At 41.2% G+C, this 20,309-nt stretch overlaps 1 protein-coding gene across 1 annotated transcript; it reads left to right on the top strand.

The window, feature by feature from the left end:
• The first annotated feature begins 3,554 nt into the window (after positions 1 to 3,554).
• irx2a (iroquois homeobox 2a) lies at positions 3,555 to 9,933 on the top strand. Its single transcript, XM_050047783.1, has 3 exons — positions 3,555 to 4,087; positions 5,354 to 5,759; positions 6,465 to 9,933. Exons 1-3 carry the CDS (start codon positions 3,848 to 3,850, stop codon positions 7,358 to 7,360), a joined length of 1,542 nt encoding a protein of 513 aa, XP_049903740.1. The 5' UTR covers positions 3,555 to 3,847; the 3' UTR covers positions 7,361 to 9,933.
• The last annotated feature ends 10,376 nt before the right edge of the window (positions 9,934 to 20,309 follow it).

Raw genomic sequence — 20,309 nt, forward strand, 5'->3', positions numbered from 1 at the left:
GAGGTAGAAAAACTGCTTGTATCCATTAAGCAATCATTTGTATTTATAATGTGACATCAATACGTTACAAGGGTGTCTGATTTTTCTTTTCTTTGTAGCAAATATTATGAGCTAATTAATTTGAGAAAACTTCATGTAAGTATAACACACTCATACGTGCAGGGAGGGCCTGTAAATTAAATTAATTGCACTACATCTGATTTGTTTTTAATGTTGTACTTTTTTAACTTATTAAACTAAAAATGCAGCTGCCAACAGACGGTCAAGCTCATTTTGACTATTGTGTCAATAAAACAAGTCTAACGTTTATGCTGTTGGTCAAGTAGTTTCTTGCTTTCTTTCGTCCGTGTTTACAACTCATTTTCATCCACCTCAACATCAACAAAAATGCTCATACCATCTTTATACACGTGGTTAAAAGTCACCACAGCTAATTCCTATTAGCCTAAACTGCCAATAAGGTCACTAAGAACGGAGTATCTGTATGTCTGACTCCACATCTTTTACCTCATCTGCCTCTCTGTCTGTCTGACCTGATGCTTTTCTGTCTCGCTTCATCTGCCTGCCTCACTGTCTCCATACTCTCTATACTGTCTTTATCTGTCTGTCTCTCCGTCTGCCTTGTCTTCCTGCCTGCCTGTCTGTCAATCTCCTCTCTCTCCCATCTCCTATATCTCCATCAGGCTGGGACTAAAATATCTTAGGAGCTCCAGCCTGTCTGAAACTGAGACCTGGAATGTACTACTGCGGAGTTCAACACACACACATGAGTATGCACACACACACAAATGCATGTGGGCGCGTGCGCACACACACACACACACACACACACACACACACACACCTTAACAGGTCGACAGGTGCACTTTCACACTGACAATATGCATATGTGCACACAGACATTTACATGCACACACATATGCACTCACCATTATATACACTTACACACAATACAAGTGAAAAAGACCATGTGCGTACACACACACACACACACACACACACACACACACACAGTGATGGTACAGTACCGATGGTTAGCCTATGGTCTGTGTGTAGAGGAGACAGTGCCCCCTGGTGTGGGCCAAACAGTACTCCCAGTCAGCCACATCTTGACCCAGTCTATATTAAGAGAACTCATTTACTCTTCTGGGATTGATTAGTCTTGCCTGAAACAGAGAAACTATCTTTATCTTCCTGAAAACTAAAAGCCATTTCCTGAATAACACACAGACTATCACAAATAATAGAGGGTACAATAAACGCTAGGTGCCTCCAAAAATGTGTTAAACTTGTGTACCCTTAAAACAATTCAGAATTTTGACAATACAGTAAATAATAACTCTATAGCCCTGCATGCTGAGGACTAACTGACACTGTGATCATGGTGTTCACGAGGTACTTAACTGATGTTAAACACATTGTACAGAATATGAATATTCAACATTATTGCTTCTAGTACATTTTTTTAATTGGCCAAGCTTCAGACATTAAAAATACATTTGCTTGTGTATGTAATATGTATATGCATTGCCATAACAAACCCATAATAACCAGAATTCAGAGAGTTAATTTCCTTTAATGTCAATATCTCAGTCACCAGGATGTTTTCACAATCATATCATGGATGTGTTCTAAGACTGATGTGTGTTTTATAAGCCTATGTATTTGACATTTAGTCATACATAATAAAAAATATATAACATGTAACACAGAATGTAGTATTTATATTTACTATCAAAGTATTTTTGGACAATATGATGAATTGAGTAGGATTCATTCAAAGAATGTAAAAGTATCAACTTTTTTGTCTTTTTAAATTTGGTTTATTTCATTTAGGTGTGTGCTTAAAAACATGACATGGTGCTCCTGACAACACTTTATTTCATACACACACTCATATATTACATGTAGTGATAATAATATGTGCTATTACCCGTCCTGTAATAGTCACAACACAGTCATGTCCCCTTTCAAAGTAGTCTAAATTAAAAACTGCCCAGTTATGACTGTAATTAAGTTTGGATCTGAATGCAGGGCATTATGGGATATTGTGTATTAATTAACACACACATAAAAAGATTACTATGAGCCCCTTTTTTGTAATGCATGCATGCATTTAGGTGCTCTAAATAAATTAGTCAGTCCTGCTAACAGGCCAGCTGTATTGCACCTATTTAAATTGTGCTGTTGCTGTTTACAACGCTGTCAGACCACACTGCAGTGGAGGAACAAGCACCTGATGGATGAACACATTCATTCGGGTGAATACTGATGAGGAAGACTGCTAGGCCACTCTTCTTCCCAGTAGTTGCCACCTTGACTGCCCGCTCCAAAAAACAAACAAAAAAAAAACAACAACCGCTGTCACAGTTTCAGGTTTCCACCATGCTGTGCTGTATCGCTTGTCTCCAACAGAGGTCATAATGCCTGTAATCACAGTAATAAAGGACAAGGCTGTGTCCTGTTTTGCATGCAGACGAGTCCAAAAAGCGCACACAAAGATACACAACAGTGTAAGACAGGTGAGTGCCCCAAACACAAAGTGAGGAGGGGAAAAAACTGCCAAACTCGGCTGATATAATTGCGCACACACTTCAGCAGTGTTGGTGGTGAGCTGGATGTCTGTACAGAGGACAGATTGCCCCCTTCATAAAGCGACAACCACCACCACCAACAGCTTTATTATTCCTGATTAATGTAATTGTAATAATAAGGGATGAGTGTATTTGAGATGCGCTAAGTGGTGGAAATTAAGGAGTCGGGTACGCCTCCCGCTGCGCGCACTGCCTGACGAGCGCGCACACTTATCGGCGCTCGCATACGTCCGTGGATGTGTCCGCGTTTGATAGCTGGACTGACGACATAACCAGCTGCAAGTGGAGAGCACTGGCCATTTTATACACCCCCCACACCCCCACCCACCCACCCACACACGTCCCCCCTCTTTCTCTCAGTTGTTATGGGAGTGTGTGTAAGTTTTGATCAGCTGTGTGCCACAATCAACCTGACCCTTAAAACAATAACCCGACGGCACATTAGTGATTGAGTAAAACAGGCGCACTAATCTTGTATGCTTCTCTTTCTCTCCCTGTCAGACTATTTATGTCATGGTGCTGCAAAAAATATCCATCATAAAAAAATCAATTAATGCGCTTTTGGGGATTTGAATTGATATAATGTAATTTAGAAGTTCAGAATTAGTTAATTTTAAATTCTCATACACATCACCTCACCTGTTTTGTGAATTTCCCTGAAACAAATGACAAACACCTCAGATCTGGAGCAGGTAATTTGCGTTGGTGACTGTTACATTATGATCTCACCCAGTTTGTAGATTGGTCTGATTGTATTGATTAAAATGTGTTTTAAAATCCCACACTGAACCACTCTTGTTCAGGTGGATATAGCCTACTTTTTGCAGTGTGGAGTCTTGGTTTTGTTCCGAGGCTCCATTTCTATGAGGCAGAAAGGGGGCGGGGATGGGATATTCAGATGAGCCGGAGTGACAGCTCCAGTTTCCCCCAATGCTCTGTGTGTCTGAAACTCCACTGGCTCCTTCCCTCCTAACTCCTCACTTCATAGTGCTGCGTACTAAAAACATCGGACGCTAGGGGATCAAGACGCATGCCACATTGCCTCTATGTGGGCACTTTAACAGATCTTTCGGGGTTTTTTTCCCAGTAAGGGGGCTGTGGAGGGAGGACTTTTTTTTATTTTCATTGTCTGATGACTGTTTGCACGGCTGATTATTGAGTTGATTGTTTATTATTTTTGGCTGTTGTTGCTCGCCGCCCTGCGCGTTTTTTCCTCCCTTTTTGGAATCGGCGACCTACCCGCGCGCTCACCAATGTCCTATCCTCAGGGTTACCTCTACCAGCCCCCGGGCTCTCTGGCTCTTTATTCGTGTCCGGCTTACGGGGCCTCGGCTCTGGCTGCCCCGCGGAATGAAGACTTGGCGAGGTCGTCCTCTGGCTCAGCCTTCAGTCCTTACCCTGGATCGGCTGCTTTCTCCGCCTCGGCCGGTGCAGGCTTCTCCAGTCCACTGTCATACTCCACGGATCCAACTACGGGATTCCCATCCTACATGGTAAAATATTTCACATATTCGCGCATGATTGTGTGTGATAAGGCTCCACAGCAGGTGGACAAATAGGCGACTTAAAGTCTGTAAATGTTTAGCTTACCGTCGCTGGCGCACAGCGCGATAACATCGGTCCAGCTTTGCAATGTTTTTGTCATGAATCACTCATCAGTGAGTGCTTGCGGAACTTTCTTATTGAGAGCAGGTTGCTATGTTTATATTTAGTGGCCTGCTTGTCTGCTTCTAACAATTAAATCCTTGACCTCTTTGGCTTAAATGGGATTTTTAAAGCATGAGCTGCGAATTGTAAATGGCTTGACCAACGCTTAACACTCACTGCGCAGCTAATTATGTAAAACAGAACACCAACTAAGATTTTTATTTGAGCCTTTAGCCTCGGAGCAGTTCATTTGTGCGCCACAGAAAATTAATATAACAGCAGCTATTGCTGTTTCTTTCTCAGCAGTCATTAAAGCCACCAGGGGATGAAGTCGCTGACTTTTATTCTGAGTTGAATAAACGGAATTTTAACATGAAAAGCATGACTCGCAATGCTAATGTCACAGGGCACTTCAAGCGTTTTAGGAAAGGTGCATATCAAGTGATTTGCTAATGGGATTTGTAATGCTGCAAAGAGGAGATATGTTAACACATTGGGGCTGCCACAACAAAACAAAAAAGCAGCCACTGAAAGAAAATGAGCAGGTTAATAGGTGATTACAGAAAATTGAAATTTCCTTTTTTATTATCTTAACGGCTTTATTAACAGGAGCCCTGTTATTTGTTAATCCGATAATGATCTTAACTATTAGTTAACCAGTAGTTCGTGCCTTTCTGCGGCCTGCTTTTACGCACGGTCTGTTTAGTGCCCTTAACTGCTTTTACAGTGTTTTTTAAAAACTTAATGAGCAGGTTGACAAATGATCAAAGCACAAAATGAACTATTGATCGTTTATTTATAACAATACAGTGCAAGTCGTTATTCAAGCTCGGCTGATTTACAGAAATTCAAGATAAGATCTGCCGGTGCGTTTTCACCTGCTATGACAGGTTTCCAAAAACAAATACTGTCAAACATAGCAGAATGAAATAGTTTCTCTCGCTTTAATTTAATTTTCTAAATGTGTTTGTGCGCTTTCAAATGCATTTAAATTATTTTTTTAATTTAAAATTAGTCACAAGCCACAATGATGTCACATAAAAAAACAACATTTTAAAACTTAACGAAAACACATGGCAGATCCATGACTTTTTCCCCCCAACTTTCCCCAGAGCTCTCCATATGATGCGCACACGTCGGGCATGGCCGGGGCATTAAGTTACCACCCATATGGGAGTCCAGGGTACCCCTACCAACTCAACGACCCGGCTTACCGCAAAAACGCCACCAGGGACGCCACGGCCACCCTGAAGGCCTGGCTGCAGGAGCACAGGAAGAACCCGTACCCGACGAAAGGGGAGAAGATCATGCTGGCCATTATCACCAAGATGACCCTGACGCAGGTCTCCACATGGTTCGCCAACGCCAGGCGGAGGCTCAAGAAGGAGAACAAGATGACCTGGGCGCCCAGGAATAAGAGCGAGGACGAGGACGAGGAGGACGGGGACGGGGAGAGGAAAGACGTGGAGCGCTCTGAAAAAACGCTGGATAACAGCGAGGCTTCAGCGGAGGATGAAGGTGGGGTATAATCTGGCGACCGAGCCAATGATCCATTTAACAATTCGGGGTAGGATGGGGGTTAGAGGGAGGGAGGGAGGGGTGGATGCCCCTTTTATATCCTGATCAAGTTATTTACTGCAATAACACTGAGTAAAAAATATCAAGGATTTAGAAATAATCAGATTTTAATATATATTTTATCGTCATGCTTACAGATCTGGCTTTAGTTGATATATATTTTTATGAAAATGACCTGTTAAGGTGACGTTTTATTTTCTTTATCATGATTAATTGCAGGTCACTGGCAAAGTGGACACATACCAGCAATCCACATGAGTGGCCCTTAATAAATGCTAATGTTATTCTCCTGGTGACATTTTTGTATAATTATGTAGGAAAGGAAACAATTATTGTTATCATATTAAAAAAGCTTTTAATCATAACCTACTAGTTAAAGTGATGTAAATAATTAATATCTTACTTGTGCAAGCCATCTTTGATGGACGTTGGGTTTTCAAATATTTTATTTATTTATTTATATATGTATTATTTATTTATTTATTTATTTATCAGGAAATTATCATCCCATGTATTTTTTTTTTATTTTAAAATATGATTTCTCATTAATATTTAATGGAGCATGTGTGTCTATTTTTATTTTCTTTTTCTTTCTTTCTTTTTTTTCTTTCATATTAATATTTTCTTTTCCCCCTCTTGTTTTAGGTATCAGTTTGCACGTCGACACCCTGACGGACCACTCCTGCTCGGCAGAGTCAGACGGGGAGAAGGTCAGCTGTCGTGTGGGGGAGCTGGGCTCCGATCAGGCCGGCGACAAATGCGACGAGGACGGCGAGGACCATGACCACGACCCGCGGGCTCAGCTCTCGCCCAAATCCGTCACATCATCGCCTCTAACCGGAGTAGAAGCTCCACTCCTCAGTCATCACCATCACCACCACCACCACCTCCATCATCTCCATCATCTCCACAGCCAGCGCGAGGATTTGGCCCGGAGCCTCGTCAATAGCAACAATATTAACACCAATAAATCGTCTTCATGCCTTGATAGCAGACCTTCTTCGGGGGCGCCTCAGAACCCTACAGTCAAGCCCAAACTGTGGTCGCTGGCGGAAATTGCTACCTCGGACCAAAAGCAGCAACATCAGCAACTGGGGCAGCCTGGGCAACCAAATTGCCCCTCCTCCAGCGGTGGCCTCCTCACCCCCCCTACGTCTTCCACCACCTCCCCGGCTGCCAGTTCCCCCTCCCTCTACCCGGCCCCCTCCATCCTTGGAAGACCTATTTATTACACTTCTCCCTTTTATAGCAATTACACAAACTATGGCAACTTCAGCCCCCTGCAGGGCCAAGGGATCCTGCGGTACACTAATTCATCTGGAGTGAGTCTGGCTGCTGCCGCCGCCGCCGCCGCCGCTGCTGCTGCTGCAAACGAGGGTCTGAGCTCCTCTCACCAGGCTCTGGAGGCGAGCACAAACCCCAAACACAGGCCAGACTCTCCCCTCGTTAAAAATAACCCAAACCAGATTGTTGTTGTCGAGCAGCAGCAGCAACAACAGCATTTCAGACCCGCAAATTTAGAAGCAAAGAAAGGTACGTAATAACAAACCATGCGGTAAAACAAATTGATAACCATTTTGAAAACGTATTTAAACTGGTGTTAAATCTTGAGATTGTATTTTTCTTAAACGCGGGGAGGCAAACCACTGGAAGTAAAATGACTTCACTTGTTTGCAATGCAAATCAACTGGTTTTCTTTGTGTCACTTTCATGTGTCATAGTAGTCAAACCATTGGATGAGTGGCTGGTTCAAGAATATTAAGGCGGTTTTTTCAAGCGAGTTTGCAGAGAAACAAGTGACATGATCTCACAATATTATCCGATTTTTCACTTGTTTTTCAAATGAAAACAATTTTAGGACTGAGTATGAGACTAAATGATTTATTATTAAGATGGATATTTTACAGTGCCGTCAAAGCGAACGTGTATGGCCTACAATTCGTTTCCAGCGCAGTGCATTTTTCTGGGATAAACCATTTATAATTGTCCTTAATTTTTAACAGCATGAATATTTTGGTCTCTCATTGAGTCATTAAGGAACACATTACAAAGCAGGGGTGTGATAAGATCAGCACACAGGACTGCACCTGCAGATAGAGACGTTTAAAATAAGTTCATGAAGGACAGGCCTCAAATCAGCCTATTCACGCGCGCGCGCACGCAAGCACACACACACACACACACACACACACACACACACACACTGGCAGCCTGTGAATCCAATAAGCAGAGAAATGTTGCCATAGCTTTGAGCAGGAATCCTATTTTTTAACGTTCCCTCTGATGTGTGTGTGTGTTTTTGTGTGTGTGTGCGCGCGCAGAAACCTTATCTTTCAGCCTAGGATAATTATAATTACACAGGGTCAGCCAAAAGCAAACAAATCAGTTAGTTTGCTCTGTGCATTCATCGTGCAACTTTACATCTTCAAATGTCACTGAGGTTACTGTGGCGGTTACTTTCCCTGCGCACACTCACAGCTCTGCCACATGCCGCTGGATGCTCTATAGATTTTTTTTTTCACCGGTAATTAGGCAGTGGGGGATTTTTAATAAGCACTTGCAGTATGGAGCTGTTTTTGGGCAGAGCCAGCCCTGAGAAAACTTTGTGTTTCCTGGAGGTTGCGGAGGGAGTCGGATCATTTGATCGTGTGGGATTTTTATTTCCATGGTCTGCAGGTAGGTGTCACAATTGCTTTGACTATAAAGCGAGTCAGGACACCACCTTTTGGCCCCACGTTTTAACCCCCGTAACCTTTACTCCAAACCAGATCTAGTGCCACCATTTAGTCGGAATAAAAAGCTGCTACCGCTCCCTCAGCTCCACACAGGCTGGGACACACCACAGCACATGTTTGTCACATGATTATTGTATTATTTCATTTTTTTTTTTTTTTGGATGCATTGTTGAAAATAATTTCATATGCTGGTTTGAGAAAAGAAAATATCTCCCATTATATGTGATTTACATGTTATTTCTCAGGTTCCTATAGTTTGCTTATTTGCCACGGTATATTGTTTTATTATATATTCACGTGTGGAAAAAAACATAATTTGGCCTTTCTGTGAAACCGTATTTGTAAAAGGAGGTGTCTCTGGGACGCAAAGCGGACGGGACTGACGTGAACTTGAGGACTTCAAAGTGGAATAGCCTACATTTGATATTTATTTTTTTAAATGATGGCGAAATGATGCCTATAATTTATGCAAGTTGTATTGCAAAAATGGGAAACTGACATCGTCTGTTCGTTTTGTAAATATATATATTATGGACGGTTTTTATTTGAGACGCATTTGGGGGGGAAAGCTACACAATCTTGTTATCAGGAGTACTTTTACTAATTTATATCTTTGAATGTAAATAAAATAAAACGCGCTGGTATAGATGTACCGGCGGGGTATGATATGATATCCATTATTCAAAGGAGAAAATATTAAACTGTTTTCCCAACTATTACATAAATCTTGGGGAGTCATTCTTTTATTTCCAACAGACCTGCATTTAAACACTGAGGCATTTTTTTTATGATTTGCTCTGCTCATTGTTCTTTTGATTTTGTCAGTCAAACGCAGATGGGAAATGCGTGATGAATCTCGCTTTTCATAAACATTATGAGTTTTCACAGATTGCACAATCCATTCTTTCTAAATGGACCATCATTTTCTTTTAGGGCCTCATTCTGGTCAGGGGGAATCTCCCTCGGCCACATATTCACGACCTTGATTGGGATAAACGACATACTTATTTCATTTTTCCCCCCTCTCTCCTCTTTTCCCGTCTCCACCTCGCACTGCCACACATTTATTTTTCAGTGTGATTAATACAGCCGTGGGACGCATCGGGCATTATGGGCTCCCAGCGGGGCCCGTCCCTGGAGCTTTTTAGCCTGGTTCAGGATGGGTCAGCCCTGCCTGCTTCATTACGGCACGGCATTGAGCAATCCATAAAAGTCTATCTAAGCATCTGCCAGCTCCAATGGGCTGTGTGATGGGCCCTAATCGGACAGGCTTTCCTCTGCTTTTCATCATGGCTTGGTTATTACAGCGGCTTTAGGACACAGCTAATTAAACAATTTAGAAAAAAAAGCTTAGGTCTAATGACATATATTATTATTATTATTATTATTATTTAATACACTTTTACACACCAATTAAAATGTATTTTATTGTATATTTTTATAATTGAGAAAATTATTTCCCATATTCTGCCACCCACCATCATGGCCTTGTGGACTGAAATACTCAAAGATCAAATATATAATATTCCCATCCTCCAAGAGGAGGCCTCCATCATCGCTCCCAGCCAGACTAAAAGCTAATCCTTCATTTTCCAGTTGAATTTGAGCTTGAGTGTTGTCCAAATCTCAAGGGACTCCCTTTCACCTTGCTTTTCCTCCTCCTTCTTCTTCCCCCTCCTTTTGCCTCATCCAAGGAAGTAATATTTGGCTGCCACCAGGGATGTAGTGGAGGATAAAACCACCCAAACTCGGTTAACCCACCTTTTTAGGTCGACACAAGTCTTTGTGACATAAATTCATGGTTTACTTTGCAGTGAATAGTGTCAGAGTGTCAGGAATGATATCAAAGTGGAGGCTTTTAAGGAGGAGAAAAAACATGTCAAGAAGATTTTTTTTAAATTGATTTTTGTTTAAATTTGGTGTTTCTTTTGCTTTTGATCACAGCTGCCTGATACTGAAACATTTTACCTCCCTTTTTTTATTTACCTTTGCTTCACTGGCAGCCATATACGCTGTAGCCCCTGGCCAGCTTCTTCTTCTTCAGCCCAAACGCTTTCATTAGGGGTTGATTTATTGAAATGCATGCTTTATTCTCAGGTGGGTTCCCCTGGGGACTCGGCACTGTTGTCAAATAGCACCAGAGGCACTCTCCAAAGCACACAGAGGCCCTGCCTCTCTTTCTCTCTCTGCCTTACTCTCACCCGCTGCTGCACCCTCCAAATGTCAACATTTGTTCTCAATAAAAAGAGTTATTGTTTCTGTTAAAAAAAAAATTGCTCAGCAACCGGTCGCCTTTGAACACATGAAAAGAAACTTCCACCCCACCTCTCTGTTTGATTGAGAGCAATGGCAGGTGAAAATGGGAGCAAGGCATCCATTGCACATGACAAACCTCAAGCTGTGAAGCCCAATATGAAACGATTGTGAATTTATGCCACAATTAGTCACAATTGTACAGAGGTGTTTCTGTTCCTTTTGAAGGCCCCGCTCTTTGCCTCACATTGCTTTAACTATTAGCAGAAGAAACCAGGGCGCCCTTGACTGCCTAGATATTGATCCTCAAGGGCAAAACAGACAATTTACTGTATTGCCAAGTCTACTGTGGAGTATGAGGCCTAGCTAAGCCCACGCTTCAGAGCGAGGGGACAATTTAAACTTATCTAGATATTCTTTAATTCCATGCATTGCATATCAAATACAGTCATAATCCTATCATATAGCTTACCAAAGAGGGTGTGTTCATCCACGCTGAGGACTAGTTGTCATTGCAAGCTAAATTGATGGTATCGCAGGGCTCATAGGCTCCATGTGAGTGCAGACTGGAGAGCAAGTGGACTCATTCGCCCTTATCGCTGATCAAATAAGCAGCTCGTATATGCAGATAATTCATGAGCTCTTTGTATCCTTTATCCTCCCATCAACCCTTTTCTCCTCCAAAATGCTTCAGACATTAATCTCTGACGTACACCTGTGTGCCGCTCCAACAGGAAGTTAATGCAGCTAAAGTTTTATTAGAGCAGTGGAGGGTTTATTATGTTTCGCAAACAGTAATTGTAGTAGTTAATGGGGTGGGATGTTGAGTTAGACCTGTAGGAATTGATGGATTTGGGTCAGATACCAAGACTTTAAAAGAAAAGTGACACTGAAATACAACTAGCATATTGTTTTGACAGTATGTGTGAATATACTTCCACTTATGTGTCTTGTTGGAAGACGTAAACTAGAATAATTAGCCCTTTCTAAAATTTAGGATTTATTCTAATAGTGAAATTTATTAAGAACCAAAAAATAAAATAAATTAGAAAAAAATAAAATAAAATCCCTGAATGTTTTAGAGGTTTTTCTCGCATAAGAACCACCAGAAATTCAGAAATTTATGTTATTCAGTTGAAATTTAAATGTGTAAACTTAACTTTAATAGCCATTGTATAAACCTAATGGTATCAGCAACAATTCCAGTTGCTTTTCATCGCATATATATTAGATAAAAAGGGGATAAGTGCGAGCAAAACAGTATAAAAAACATGTTACCCTTTGATTGAACCTTTCTTTAATTCCACCCTTTCTGACGCTCTTATATCTTTCATGGTAAATCCACCCATTAAGAGCTACCCATAAATACTGCTGATGTTCAGACTCAACCATAAGTAGCACTAATATTCAGGGGAGAGTGAGAGACGAAAGAGAGCGGCGTACAAATCAGGTGCAGGTGTGTTTAATAACGCACATCAAAGTGGACGGGGGACTTTAAAAATGAGTCCGGGGTCCTGTCCTCTCGTAAAGGTGTCAGGTGAAATGTTCACTACTCTGGATGATCAAGAGGAGTAAGCTGTGCAGGATTTTGACGCGCACACACACACACACACACACACACACACACACACACACACACTGATCCACGCATGCTTCTCACTCCCCTACCGTACACACACGCACACACACACCCTCAGACTGAGAGACGCTAATGCTTGTCCACACGACAGTCTAAACAAGGCCATTAGGAGCCCTGACTTCCACTCCTAATTGACAGTTATGTTTAATGCCTGTGGTGAGTAAACACTTCAGAGTAGTGGACTGCACCTTTGGGCTGTAAATCAGGCAAAAACTGGAAGCCCGTGTTGGAGGCGGCTGTGAAAACTCCCGTAAAGGTGAATGTAAAAGGTTAGGTGCAAAAGACAGACATTGTGTGTGTGTGCATGTATGTGTTTCCAGTGTTTTGTGCCCTTATTATTCACAAATATGCAAACACATAATGCAACATAGATGCATCTGTTTGTTAGTGTTTGAACACAGGAACCTACTTTTGTCCTTGTGGTATAGCTGCTCTGTTACTATTACAGTACTTACACAATTGTACAACAAATGCAACACACGTGGATACACACAGTCATTTTGTCATTATACAATTCAATACACTCCATGATTTACACGTTAATAAACCACATAGCTAACCTCACAGTAAATCATAAGTTTTGTTCAGGTGTTTGCAAGTCATCAAAAAGGCCACAAACATTTTAAGTACACATAGAAATGTCAGAATCAGTCAATCAGAAATTTAGAAACAGTGTGAGTGACAGAGTGGTGACATGAGACATAAGTTTAGAACAGTAAAAGGATGCTGCTGTTATGTAAGTGTTACCATTGACCCTCTCTCTGTCATTATGTCACACACTCACATTACAACACACATACAGTAAATATGCTTAGTACAGTCACCGATTATACACACACACACACACACACACACACACACACACACACAAACCTAGATAAAGTCATTCTTCATTTGAGATAAACACAGCTTTCAAACATGCTTTCAAGCAATGAAACCCGAGTTTATTACCATTCATGCTCACAGTTATCTGAGTAGGTGCAGAATTTACATTACACAAGTAGATCTATATCTATATATAATTGTACTTAATAATAATAATAATAATAATAATTTAAAAAAAACTACACACATCTTTGTATATTCGCCCATACATTTATGCCTATACACACCATACATTATACACTTACATACAACAATGCATACATTTTAATGCTAAAATAACAACAGTATACAACACAGTAACAATGTACAACCTGTGCACATAAATGTGCACGGAAGACAGACACTGAAGAGACAGAACAGTCAGGGCATTGTTGTGTGTTGGTACAGTTTGAGATCTAGTCAACACTGTGGACACTACATCAAGAATAACAGTGCCGTATCTAGGTAAAGTTTGTGTGGGCCTTAAACAACAAAGGAACAAAGTGACAGAAGTTCAACCTAATGAATTATGACGTTAATCATTCGCCTTGAGTGACTTATTTTTCCTGCCACGGTAAATAAATAAATGTACAATTTGAATGTACAATATATCAAATATGTACATAGAATTAAAAGAAAAGGGTTACATTGAGCAACATACTGAAAGTCTTGCATAATTCGGAAACTTTCAACATCTATTTTACACGTGTGCTTTTGCATGATTTATTGAAAACCCTGGATATGATTTATTCCCAAGTGACTGCATATTGTTTACTTTTTTATCATACGGGCAGTACGACTGCATGCGTGTTTGTGTGTGTGTGTGTGTGAAGGTGTTTATGTGTTGCCAAGTGTTCTGTATATCCATAGTATGCGACTGCCTCTCTACACGCTGTGATATGCGTCTAAGTACAGTTAACACTCAGTTAAACCTCCATCCTGAATTGCTGTGTAACTGTCAGCTTTTAAGATCAGTGAGTCCAACAAGTGGATGAGGCAGACATGAGAAAACGTTGGTTTTCTCTTCCTGTCTGTCTGGAGTGTTTTATAAATGAGCTCAACCTGTCTGCGCAGAACCTTTTTTTCCCCATCACGTACTCTGCGAGACATATCAGGGAAGTGGTTCATGTTAAATAGTATCTGTCAGACTTGTCGGCTAATTAAATGAAGCTTTGCTTTAAGCGTACACTTTAGTGTCATGACTTTTCACTTGATTCTACAGCTTTCAACCTAAGCTACTTTCCCTGAGTAATGGGATAGCGTGCAAATCAAACAGCATCAAATGTAAATGTGTGGAAGAAAACCTGCGACCTAAGATGCTCGTTTAATGAAAATAACCCGGAAGACATGCCTGGAGGCACAGTTCGAGGTGCTATATATTATCTGCCAAAATGTTCATTTTAGGAATACTCTTTAAACATGTTGCATCACTTCAAATTGTATCTAGATGTAATAAATCAAAGGCAGCTGAAGAAGCCTCTTGGATGAAGTGGGAATAATCTTTAAGACTAAAGAGCCAGTCCAGTTACTTTGAGTGCAAGATTCGACCTGGATTACACGCAATCAGGATTTTTTTTTTTTTTCATGTGAATCTAAGTATTAGACATTTACAATGTTTAGTTCCATGTGAGTCCATTTTGAAATTTTCAGATGAGTGATGCTTTCAGAACAACCCTACAAGACAAGGATTCAATACTGGACTGTAACATGCTGGATCAGCAAAGTGTCAATGCTTTTTCTGTTACTTCCAGTCCTAATATCTGTACATGGCAACTATGGTACAGTTAAGTTAGAAAATGTGGTTAATGCAAATAAAATATGGTTAAGGTATGGTTAAGTGGAAGCAACTAAAGCACTTAGTGATGGTCGGGATATGGTTAAGGTTAAGCAACAACAACAGAGGCAAAATTAGGACAAATACTTTCTAACTTGCTACATACCCATTCACCACCCCAGCATCCACACCCTTTCTGCCATGCTATATAAGAGCCAAACTACTACTTCCTACATTGGCACTAAACATTGGTCAGGCTGTTCACTGTTTGTACTTATACCTATATGAAAAGTAATGCACTTTAATTTGTGTATAACCCGTGTAATTGTCAGCAAGGAAACCAGAGCCAGGAGGAGTGATCTTGTGACCTATGCACTACAAGCCGTCCTCCGTCATATGAATGGGGAAAAGGAGGAAGTCATATGACATAGAATTAAAGAGCGACGATATGTAGAGAGGTGGTCGGGGTGGTTGTTACCTCAAACAAACACAGGACTGTGACCCAGTAGACAGCAGTTTGTGTCCCGTGTGAAACCAAAAGTCAACGCTGAGTAAGTTTAAGTTACATACGTATGTATGTAACATCACATTGTCATATTAGGTTAAGTGCATAATGCGACAATCCCCAACCATGATTCTTAAACCCAACCTAAACGGTAGGAGCACTAATTTGTGAAACATTATACAAACCGCTGTATGAGGATATGCTGCATTTGTACTGGAGGTAAATGGTGAGTTGCAGCCATGAAAATGACTTACTTCCTGAGGATGTAGCTAGTGATTTCAGAGTAACTGTTAATTGCCAAAAAAAAAATTTCTAAGAAAAGATAATTATGATTCATGTTTATGTCAATGACAAAACCAAACAAACAAAGAGAGGGTATGCACGACAATAGGTCTCTTCCCACAACCCTCCACGCCTTCCTGCCCTGTTTAGCCACATGTGGAATTTTCCCCTCCATGCCTCCACACTCTGCACAGGCATTCTGACCAACAGGTGATCCCTCACTGGCTTCCCACAATGAAAACCTGGCAGTCATGTGATGGTGTTGGTTGTTGGCGAGTGCTTTACCTTTGTACACTCCAGATGCCAGCCAAGATGATATTCGAACAAGACTAAGGTGTAAGGTATGGCAAGGCAAGACAAGTTTATTTGTATAGCAGCTTTCAACAACAAAGTCAATTCAGTGTGCTTTAAATCATTAACCTGACAGCGAGGCTTTTCACTCCCAACATACTGCCAGGAAAAATTATTAATACCATGCTTTTCTGGTTCTGTGAATTCAAAACCATAGCGTTTAAATGACGAAACTGATCCCATTGCTTTGACTGTTAGCACTTTGTCAGAGAAACACAGTCATCTCATTTATCTCAGTGAGGACTCTCGTGTCAATACATAAAAAAGCAAGGTCTTCTGGCAAAAAACAAATCTGGCCCAACTTTCTGTGTAATGCAGTGTCATCTGGCAAAGCAATGTGTTGGCCAATCAAATAAGTGCAAGTGGATCACTTTGTACCATAAAGAACAGTATTCTTCTCTTCCCTCGCCCACTAAGGTTTGTAAGTCACAATGTTCTGATGGTATTAGAAGGATATGTGGCACACAGGTTAATACAAAATAAGTTACAGGCTTGGGTGTCTCGGCAGACTTAAATGTAGCATCATGATATCATAGGTGTCCCACCTGAGTGTCATGTCACAGGGCTGCGAGCTTAGACCCTAAACACTACTGTAGCTCCTCGGTGCAACTTTGATTCTAGCTTAAAAAAAAGGGGCCATTAGGACATCAAAATTTGGCAGTCAGTATACGCCGATGTTATGTGTGAAAAAAAGTAGCAAGGTTTTAAAGCCATTCTTCAAATAGGAGACATAAGAACCAGCACAGGGCCAGCATCCAACCACATACCATCCAGACAGTCTTCCAGCCTGATATTGTTGTGACAATATGTCATCTCATATGAGTTACTGGATTTTTTGGTGTAGTAAGTCTGTGGCTTTTGTTGCCATTGTTTAATTTATAAGTTGTGGAAGGTCAAACCCAAAGTTCCTCAGTGTGTCTCCATCACAATCTACATGAAACACAATCTTCAAGCCATAATCACAACCGCCGCCCACCTCCACCGCACACCAGCAAAAGTCTCCCCCTCCCGCCTCTCCCTTCTCCAGTTGTACTCCTCCTCTGCTTTAAATAGGGTTATTCCCCAAGAGGTGGGGTGGAGGGGGAGGAGAACAGGGAGACAGCACTTTGCCAAGCACACCTCTCTCTCTTCCTCTCTTCCCCTCTCTGCCTTCCTCCATCTCTCTCTCTCTCTCTGAGGACAATCCTCTTTTGACTCCCAACCCACCCAGGAATATTAGTCTTATTGCATTTAATCACTGAATCCTAGCACCCAAAAGATTTCAATTCATTAAAGGCACTCAGATATTCAGGCCAGCTGCTTCCTGGCGACTGGCTAAAGACAAGGTGGAGACAGACAGGCTGTGTGTGTGTGCGTGGGTGTGTGTGTCTGTGTGTGTTCTCCCTCTTTTTCTCTGTGGAGACAGGGCAACCCAATCCTCAGCAATGCCCTGGCTGTGCTCAGCACAATTCGGCGACAGCTATACCTAATCACACTACACAGAGGTGGTTCTGCTTATACTCTGTGATTGTAGTGTGTGTATGTGTGTTTGGGGGTGAAGAAATGTGTGTAGAAGAGTGCACAGTCTGTGTACACATACAACTGTGCATGCACGTGTATATATACAAACACACACACACACACACACACACACAGCTTTGCAAGGCTTTTAAAAGAGAGACTGTTGATCCCTCCACAAGCAAGCGAAGCGGCTTACATCTTTCTGTTACAGAGGATTGGAGGTGCATTCTAATACAATTACGCTGACGGAAAAAAGTGCTTGTATAGGAGGAAGGAGGTGTCGTCGCAACATCTGCAGCTTGAAGCTGTCCAAAGGGCCCTTCACTGGTGACATATAGACAAAGAGGGAAATGAGTGTAACAAGGCGATTGTTGCAGGCAGCGTGGCTGTGGTTTAGAGTGGACACATAAAATTACATTTGGAGTGCAGGACAAAACAAATTGGACTTCCTTTCATGTGTCTTGTGCTTCATTTTTAGAAAGAAGGCTCCTTCCAACTGAGCAAGTGTACGTGTGTGTCCTTGTGTGTCTTTGTGTGCATGCTGGCGAAAAAGAATCATATTCATTCGTCAGCGTGTGTTTGCACCCGCATACACCTGTGTGTATGTGAGTGCGTGTGTGCGTGTGTGTGTGTGTGTTTTATGCAGAATATACTCCACAGACCAGATGGCTGCAGAGTGGCTTAGGAATCAATATTTAAGAGGAAAACATACCAACAATGCATCTGCATGTGTTTGCTGTACCCCTGTGATAAAATATTGACTCTCTGGTTTTTGCAAGAATTATCGGCTGTGGTCAAAAATAGGATCTGCGGCTTACCGGCCTGTAGCTGCTTTGTGGAAGCGGTGATGACGGCTACACATTCGTGTCAAATGTGGATGTAGACAGGCAGTGTGGATGTTTGTCATGAAATACTGCCACCAACAGCAGATGTCAAAATGTGTTGCTGGCAGTTGCTGTTACTTCTGTTTGAATGAACAGAAGTGGAGGGAGAGGGAGAGGGAGAGATGCCTCACTCGACTGTTCTAAAGCTATGTTTATTGTCGAATGCCTAATCCAGAAGTGCTTTTAATATGTCAGACTAAGCAAAGTGCAGCATTTTTTTTTTTTTTTTTATAATTCTGTTGAGTTATAATGCAAAAGGACTGAAAACTAAATTAAATACTAAATTTTTTATGTGGCACTTTTCAAAACAGATGTTACAAAGTGCTTCACAAGACAATAAAAGCAAAAAAGTGAAGCAAAATGTAAAAACAGTACAAAATAACCATCAGAACACAAAATCACAAAAAATATCAATGACAGTGAAACAGTTTAATAGTAAATATAAATACACAAAAATGTGTATTTATATATAAATACAAACTCACACATGTCATGCATGCAACACTACCTAAAAACAAACAAAAAACAAAACCCATAAGACTACTGAGAAACTGTTCATGACCTTGTGACAGTGATGACTTAATAAAGTCTCAGGCTAGTGGACATGCAGCTGTGCAGCTACCAAGTTTATTCAAAGAGTTATGTATGAGATGAGGAAATGATATGAAAATCGATATCACGGAGTAGTAGAGGATTATAAACCTCCACAGTAGCAGGCACTCTCAATGGGGGGAAACGGCTGGCTGAAAAACAACGGTCAACCGCACTGGCAGGCTGTACATTTTCCCATCTCAGTCCGTCGCTGAGAAACGACATGATATTCTGTTTCATTTGATAACCATTCTCCTCCACCAACGCACATCTCAAAGACCACAAATGTGACATTCCTCGGAGAATACACTTTGCAGTTGACAGTATCTCAACTGGAATCTGATCCGGCGGCTCTCCTCGTCTTTTACGAAGAGCGAAACCGCACCATGTTTTATTTTGAGTCAACAATACAGTATGTGAATGAGCGGCACAGCTGATGGGGCTGCTAAGACATATCGGAGATTTCACACTGCACACAGATTGAGTTCTCCCTCTCATGAGAAAGTATGCAGTGAGGACATTTGGTCTATGAGGGGTATGACTTATATGATCCACTGAATCACATCTGAGAGAAGACTAGAAATCAGCAAGAGAGACCAGAGAGAAGATCGAATATCAAGGAAACATACACACTGTTATTCAAGTATAGGTGACTGGGGTGAGGGAAGGGGTTGATTCATAAATCATATTTCTTCTTTTCTTAAAAATCTGCTCACATAATGCTAACATTTTTCTTAATCATAGTATTCATAATTACCATACTCCTTCATATGACAATACTGTTTAGAGGATAGACTTGATCGTCAGACTTTGCCAACCTACTCTGACAGTCAATACATCACTCAGCCTCCCTTATTTATCAGGAAGTGTGGGAAAGTTTGGTTAGAAAATCACCCTGATGTTCTGTGATGCACAGATCTACCCTCACCATGAAAAACACAGTGTACCTCATACGACCAAAATACACACACAGCAGTTATTATGATATCCGATGAATTAGTAGAAATAACATTATGTCCTCAACGTAACGTTATATAATTCACGCAAAGTTACTGTGGTTAGGTATAGGAAAAGAAACATGGCAAGGATGTACCTTAAAATGACTCAAAGTT

The sequence above is a fragment of the Epinephelus moara genome, chromosome 6 (genome assembly GCF_006386435.1).
Source record: "Epinephelus moara isolate mb chromosome 6, YSFRI_EMoa_1.0, whole genome shotgun sequence".
Classification (NCBI taxonomy): domain Eukaryota; kingdom Metazoa; phylum Chordata; class Actinopteri; order Perciformes; family Serranidae; genus Epinephelus; species Epinephelus moara.